The 7,810-nt window shown below is 36.9% G+C and overlaps 2 protein-coding genes across 5 annotated transcripts in view; both read left to right on the forward strand.

Annotated features, from left to right (window-relative positions):
• Positions 1 to 2,942, forward strand: part of ppp1r2 (protein phosphatase 1 regulatory inhibitor subunit 2) — a 27,731-nt gene extending 24,789 nt beyond the window's left edge. Inside the window, exon 6 of the mRNA XM_015376671.1 lies at positions 1,112 to 2,942. Within this exon, the coding sequence (XP_015232157.1) occupies positions 1,112 to 1,131 (20 nt within the window). The 3' untranslated portion in view covers positions 1,132 to 2,942. The remainder of the gene's footprint in view (positions 1 to 1,111) is intronic.
• A 1,404-nt stretch (positions 2,943 to 4,346) lies between these two features.
• acap2 (ArfGAP with coiled-coil, ankyrin repeat and PH domains 2) overlaps positions 4,347 to 7,810 on the forward strand; it is a 76,611-nt gene continuing 73,147 nt past the window's right edge. For all 4 annotated transcript variants that reach the window (XM_015376661.1, XM_015376663.1, XM_015376664.1 and 1 more), the window contains exon 1: positions 4,347 to 4,770. In XM_015376661.1, the coding sequence (XP_015232147.1) occupies positions 4,718 to 4,770 (53 nt within the window). In that variant the 5' untranslated portion in view covers positions 4,347 to 4,717. The remainder of the gene's footprint in view (positions 4,771 to 7,810) is intronic.

The raw sequence follows: 7,810 nt of genomic DNA on the forward strand, positions 1-7,810 counted from the left end.
AAATCGTGCATCCCTAATGTAAAGGAATCGATTCAAAATGGATTAAATCGATTTTTTTTTTTTTACCCAGCCCTACCGAGTACACATATAGAGAAACGGCCTCTGTGTTGCTTCTGTTGAACAGGGTTCCTGCGGGTCCTTAAAAAGTCTTAAAAGGCATTGAATTCTTCAAAATAAAACTAAGGCCTTAATTGGTATTAAAATGTATTAAATCAGTCTTTCGTAGGTCTTAATGTTTAAAACCTCATAAATAGGATTATTTTTATTACGATTTATTTTTGTAATCTAAATAAAACATTTTTTTTTTCTATTATAAAAAAAAAACAAAAACAGCTCGCTATTATTGGTTCCGTCCTGATAGCGGAACCAATAAAAGCGTTGTTGTGGCCGGGACATTTGGGAGATGCACCATTAATTTTTTGTCTGGAAAATATAAACAAGTATAAATGTAACCAAAATTGTTTATCCAGCCAAGAGTTTTCTCTGTGGCTAAAACCAGGGAACATACATAAGGCACAGAGTATTTTGTACAAGAAGTCATTTAAGCTCGGAACGATGGGAATTAAGGCAGTGGAGTCGCACATGCTAAGCGCGAAACACAAATCGTCAAAATGGAGTTACAGAGAAACAGCCGGTATTTCTCAGTTTAGTTCCACCCTTGTCTCTGCAACGCCTCCACTTATCACCAAATCAAACATACTAAGAAAACGATACAAAGAAAAATAGCTGCAAAAAAGACTTAGCACTGGTTATGTTGTGGCTTTAAAACTGATTTGTTTTGTTCCCTGCTAAAACAAAGTTTGTGAATTCAGTTAAATAATTGTTAAAATATATCTGTCATTTGTGTGTTTTTAGCTTTCTTCCTGTATGGGAAGCTTTTCAAAATAAAAATAAAAATTAGTGCAGTGGCTTAAGTTAAAATAAACCTTTGGGTTAAGTTGTCGCAAGCAGGTTTTTCTTGTGTGTCTTGTGAATTTTTATTTCAAATGGCATTAAAAAGTCTTGAATTTAACTTGCCTTATGCTGTAGGAACCCTGGTTGAAGGTTATGCTTGAATATTTCTAAATCAAACATCTGTTGTTTTGTTTCTTCCCGTCTGACTCTCCTCCAGCTGATTCCCTGGAGTCATAGAGGACGCCTCCTACCTTCAGATCAAGATGCAGTGAGACGTATTCGATCGCATCTGGGACTGAAAGTCGTGACATGCAGCAAACACCACTTCACCGCCTGTGTAACATCTCCCAACAGCCAATAAAATTACTGGTCTCTTCTTTGTCTCCACCATTCCAAAAAAACTGTGCAATAGTTCTTTTTTTTTTAAATAAGAAAAATGGTTCAGCTGCAGGAATAATTCCAACATGTGAAGACTGTTGCTTGTCCCCCCTCCCTCTCCTGTTGCCAAGAATGCTCTCCTCACACCTCTGCTGGACTGAAGTAATCAGACCCTAAAAGGAGGATCAAGGCCTTTTAAAAACTAAGAATGAACTTTATATAAGCTGGAGCTTATTCTGGCTGAAACATCATGTTAGTTGTGGAGGAAGCCTGGGGAAAGGCAGCTGCTGTTTCATCCGCTCTGATACCTTTCCCTGTTTTCCTTTGTGACCGATCACACTGCTGCACCATCAGTTTATGTCGCAAAGAATACCTGAAACTGCTTCCGTAACAGAAAATATCGGCATGTTATGATTAATAGTTTGGGCAACATATTACTCTAAATTGTATTATCCAAGTATTAGGCATCTAACAAACAAGATTTGACTCATTAAGTTTCTTGATCGTCTCATTTTCAAGCTCATCTTTAAAAACAAACGATGTTTTTGTCGTAAGGAAGTATTGTGCACAGCCTCAGTTCAGGTTTACATGCGTTTGTCACAGATCTGAATATCTTTAGGTACATTGTTTGTTCACTGGAATTATTTTTCATCCTTTCAAGATACATTTTTTAAAGACTAAGACCGGACGAGCTGGTCAGTTTAACGTGTTTCTTCAGTATTTTTTTTATTTTAAAGATCACAAGGAGGACCGTAGAGGAGAGCTGCTGATCGATCTTATATGAGGGCTGCATTTGAAGGAAAGTCAGAATAATGTGAAATTTTTTCTTTTATTTCTGATGTTTGCATGACTCTGCTTAGGATCGTCACGTTTGTAATGCTACCGACTCCCGTCGGAGGCGGAGTTAAACCACTACAGCTTATTGGAGGTGCTTTAAGGACGTTTGCTTTTGAGGGACAGCCACTCGTCGGGTTTGTTCCTGCTTTAGTCTTAAAAGGAAAAAAACAGTCATTCGTTGTGACTCGGACCTGGTTGCTGCATTCACTGTGAATTCACTCGAACAGAGTGTTTGGAACAGAAGCATGCAGAAATCATAGGTATGTCTTATCTCTTTCATTTCCTGTCGTCCTTTAACCCAAATACAGTAGGTCCCAGATAATGGTAGGACTCCTGCCAAAGTCTCTGTGCATTTTTTTTTTTTTAAAGTAAATCAACAAGCAGGAATTTCTTTAGAGATATTTGACATTACTGTTTAGATAATGAGTAAACATGAACACGACGTGAGCCCATTGAAGCTGGGATGATTCTTATTTTTGAGAGAAAAACAAGCGATGGGGATCATCTTGTAGGTGGATGTTACCTGACTAATGTGCCTCTAATGACTACTTATACATGTGTTATAAGTGAACAACCTCCATTTATATTTTTTGCGTATTTTACTTCTTTTTATTTTCTTCGATATTCTGCCCTGTCTTTGCTTTGTTTTTGTTTTTTACGTGGATAGATGTTAAAGCAGCTTGTTGCATTGGGGATGCACCAATCAGATCTTTTTCTGGCCAATTACAATTTCCGGTTTTCTATTTAATTTGACCTTTTATGATTGTCTTTTTTTCCTCTTCCCTTAGTGATTGTTATGCAAAGATGGAAAACTATGCTGTGGGTTCTAAACGAAAAAAAAAAAGTTTGAATATGATAAGAATTTAGCAGAATTTTCCAATCTATTTATCTAAGATAATGCCTTGAACCTTTAATGCAATAATGCAAGTACCTGATGTTTGTTTTCACATATTTGGTCCGAACCTTGTGGAATTCCCTATTTAACACGCATTTATATCTGATTCAAATCTTTGACCGACTGATTGGTGTGTGTCCGTCTAAAAACGGTCTCATCATAGCTGGTTATTTTTTCCTGTCTGCGTGTTTTTCATCATTTTGTGTTCACTGTTTTCCCTCATCATTAAAAAAACATTGTTAGAAACTTTGTTGTGTGTTATTTGTTTGCTTTGGAGGCTGGCTTGTGAAGAATATAAATGTTTTGAATTTGTGACTAAAGAACTTGGCAATCCATGTATTGTCATGAAACTAAACACCCTAAACCAATTTATTAATATATATGTATATGTATATTTTCTGAAGATGTTGCATTATTTATTAGAAATAAAAACCGTGCAGAAACCATCATTTTAATGGACAAACTGGAGTAGTTTACTTAATATTTCCATTATAACGCCTATTTTTTCTGTTACCACCAGATGGCGCTGTTTGCCATTGTTTCATTCCCATAGGTTTTCCAGTGAGTAATGGAATCAGACCTGAGGCTGATCTTTGGTCAAAAGCGTGCTCTTTAACAAGAAAAGAAAGGCGTTCTGTTATTTAGCTTTCGTTAAAATGTCTAAAAGGTCATTTAGATCTGCACAGAATCACAAAGATTTAGACAGTTATTACATTGATAGTAATCTGGAAACGGGGTCCTGGATAATTCTTGAGAAGGAAGCTCCTGTCAACGGGCGCAAAGATTGTATACGGTATTTAAAGACAGACCTTTTACTCCTTTTTAAATTTCAGTTCTATCCCTTAACATAGCACGCGCTATTTTACTCAGTAAGATAAAATAGGGTTGTTAAAAGTGTTGATACTCCGGTATACGGATACAATTATAATCTGGCATGGTACTAATACTAAATATAAGTATTGTTTGCAAATGTCTGCCGGTGTTACTTTTAGACTTCTGGATTGTTTACACTTTAAAAGAATAATACAACGACCAACCAAAAAAATAACACATTTTGTTATATTTGGGTTATTTATTTATTAAACTGTGACTAAAAACAGTGATTTTTGTCATGCTTTTAAATGTGTTTAATTTTTGAGCTGTTCTTATGCCGATGGTTAAAAAAAATCGAGTACTGAATATTTTCCCGAATGTGTTAAATATGTATAGCTATATATTACTAAATAATCAATTGGTTAAAAAAATTATAATAATTCTGAAATTGTCCAAAAACATCCATATTTTGTAAATAGGGCGTCCAGTTGGTTTTCTGTGGGGAATAAACCCTCTCTCCGTTTAGACGATCTTTGTGTGAGGATCAGTTGGTGGAGGAAAGCTCCTCTCCCGCTGACGCTATGATAGAGCTACTGGACGCCGCTTTCCGTTTCTCCTGCTGACCTCTGCCTTTGGGACAGTTTACTGACGAATTTTGTTGTTGGCAGACTCACACACACACAAAAAAGAGTTATTTATGAGCGCCTTTCGTCCACTTCTTTCTGGTAGCTGCTGGCCTCGGAGGCTAGCTGGCTAAGCGGAGCGGTGACCGAGTGGAGCCAGCTGGTCGGACGCAGAAGCGTTAGCGACCAAGCTAATTAGCCAGGAGCACCGGGCTTGGATTACTGTTTTTAACCCCAAACAGAGCCGAGCTGCGGGCTCTCTACACTGCGGAGAAACATGAAAATAACCGTAGAATTTGAGGAATGTCTGAAAGACTCCCCACGCTTCAGGTGAGTGACAATAACTGGACATCTTCTCTGGTCTTTATTTATGCAGGGAAAGTATCCAGTTAGCCCGATGATCAGCGGTTAGGAGCTGGCTGGTTGCTGCCTGCAGCTCTTCTATTTCTGTCCCTTAAGGAAGCCGGATCCTACGGAAGAGGATTAGGGCCAGTGAAAATATAGAAAAAAAGTTAACTGGTTTTAAAATTTTATTTCACTATAATATGGGGAAAAAAAGTCAGAATCCTGACCTTTTTCTCAGAATTCTGACTTTTAACAGAATTCTGACTTTAATCTCCGAATTCCAACTTTTTTCTCAGAATTCTGACTATAATCTCAGAATTCTGACTGTATTCTGACAGCTAACAAACATGTTAGCATCAAGCCGTACCCATGTCTGTTTCAAAGACTAAACTAGCTCTCTTGTTTTAATCATCTTCTGCCCTTCCATTAATTAAATTGCATCTTTGTGTTAAATAGTATCACGTAAAAAGCCGCCTAATTCCGTAATTTTTCACCAATGTTTTACCGGCCTTCCCAAACAAAACTCACATCTTTGTCAGTGAAGCTGGGTGCTCCCACATCTCTTCCTACATGGTACCCATCTGTATTACAATCCAAAATTCTGAGATTAAAGTCAGAATTTTGAGAAAAAAGTTGGAATTCTGACTTTTTTTTCTCACATTGTAGTGAAATAGAATTTAAAAATCAGTTCACTTTTTTTTATTTTTTCAGTGGTAATTCTGTAATCCTCTTCCGTAGGATCCAGACCCGGAGGTGAAGAAAACAAACTCTCTGAGCTGTGGGTTGATTGTTTCCCTTTATAAATTATATAGAGATATGGAAATATAACCTATGTATTAAGGCAGTGTTCTTCACTAAAATTGGAATGTGTTGTACTATGTGCTTAAATACTAATGTCACCCACTCAGATTAATCTTAGCAGTCAGTCAGTTAAGGAACAGAATAATCTACAGAGTCACAACTTTAAGATTTAAGATGATGTTTTTATTTTCCTCTTCTATTTCCAAAATATATTCAATAGAAAAAAGATTTTAAAGTCATAAAAAAATGTATTCTAGTACACTTTTAACCCAAACAACCAAACTTTAAATCCAACACAATATGAGGAGTAAAAAAATACTCTCACCATGAATGAATCAAAACATTATCCCCCAAATTTGAATCAGTGTCTTTATTAAAAAATTATAAAAAAACAAGGGAATATGAGGCTAAAACTGTTGGTAGATCCCTTTTGAATTTTCTTTTATCTACTGATTATCAAACAGGTCTGATTAATACATCTTGCTGATCATTGGTTTATTGATTTGCTGCATCCCTATGTTTTTATTTTAATAAAGATATAATGAATTCAATGTGCTTTTGAGTTTATAAATAAGGATATTCTAGCCAAAACTCTCTCTCTGTTTTATCGCCTATAAACACCATCATATGTTCTGGTGTTTGCATCTGTTTTCTTCAGAAATTTAATGACTTACAAACCTTATTGTAAATATTTTATCCCAAACAGTTCTTCTCCTCAATATTGTAAAAATCATTCTAAATAGTGTATACTTGTGATTTACTATGCATCCTTAATGCATGTTAGATGAATCAGAAAAATAATGTCTGTCAATGGCTATTCTCTATCTAACAAAGGTCTAGATCTATACATTTTAGTCCTATTGCTCTTACAGAAACCATTAACTGTTGTTTAGTGTCTGGGTTATTCTCATATTCTTTAATTGTTTTTATTGCTGCCCATAAATATGTCTGTATTGTTTTTGACCTATTTAAGTCCCACACCTCTTCTTCCACAGGATATTGTGGTCTAGTTTTACTCCCCTGCTCCGATCAGGTGTTTTTGATGCCTTCTTTTTTCCAGCCCATGCTGTAGCTCATATTTCCTCACCTGCTGTCTTTTCTGTTTTGTCATCCCTGTGGAAGGTGTTAAATTGAGCTTTTGTCCTCACCCATCCCAACCCCCTCGAGTACCTTTGGGTTGGCCAGTGCTTTGAGAAAGCATCTCCCTTCTTCCTGTCTCTCACACTCTCTGTTGCTGGAACATCCTCCCCCAACCAAACGAGGACCAGATGTTAGAAAGTTTCTTTTTTTTATCAGAGCTTTTCCTCCAAGATTAAATCAGGGGGGAGCTGGAAAAGAGGGGGACTTCCCACACAGTTGCGTTGCTCAAACCTGAGTGGAAATGACGCAACATGCATGAGGTGAAAGCATATAGCCAAACTCTCTTAACTGTGACAGATGGTTGATCTGTCAGTACGAGATGGTGGCTCGACTTTTAAGCCTCTCGCTTCTTAACATCAACACAAGGAGCTAATTTTAGCTGGATTCAGAACAACAGAGGGGCTTAGTCAGAGCAGAATGAGGGCTGCTGAATGAAAAAGCCAGTTTTTTTTTGGAAACGAAGCAAGAATATCTGTTAGTGATCCTCTTGCTTCTGTAGCATCCCTGAATTTGTTAAGATTGTTGTGCAGAAATAATGCATATACACCAGTTACACAAGTCTTCCGGTTAAAAACTGGAAATTGAAGACAGCCACTGATATTTTAAAGGTTAAAATGAAAGTTAATTAGTAGTACCTGGATAGTTTACTTGGTACTAATGTCTTTAGCCTCTGACCAGTCTCATGTGGGCAGTACTCTGATTGTTTTTCTAATAAAATGTAACCTTTATAACTTACAAGACATTTATGATTTAGTGATCATCTATGAATCTAACTGCAAATCATTTCAGTCTCCAACTGAATTTCAGTTGCCTTTAAAATCACTGTGCTAATTTACCACACCTTGATATTGTCCCGAGAGGACAGATAAAGCTACATTGATTTGTATTTATCTGATCCAGCTGCCTTTGTTCTATAGTCCATGATTAGTCATTGTTCACGTTGAGATGAAGACCTGGGTCCAAAGTAGGGATGGGTTCTCAGGGCTTGATGTTAACCATTGCCCGATCGCCCGGGGCAAGTAGTTTTTATTGTCGGGAGAGTAAAAATTTCATTGCATTTGCCCGCCGGGCAATGATCACAAAA

This window comes from Cyprinodon variegatus, unplaced genomic scaffold (assembly GCF_000732505.1).
Source record: "Cyprinodon variegatus isolate N-32 unplaced genomic scaffold, C_variegatus-1.0 Scaffold138, whole genome shotgun sequence".
Lineage (NCBI taxonomy): Eukaryota > Metazoa > Chordata > Actinopteri > Cyprinodontiformes > Cyprinodontidae > Cyprinodon > Cyprinodon variegatus.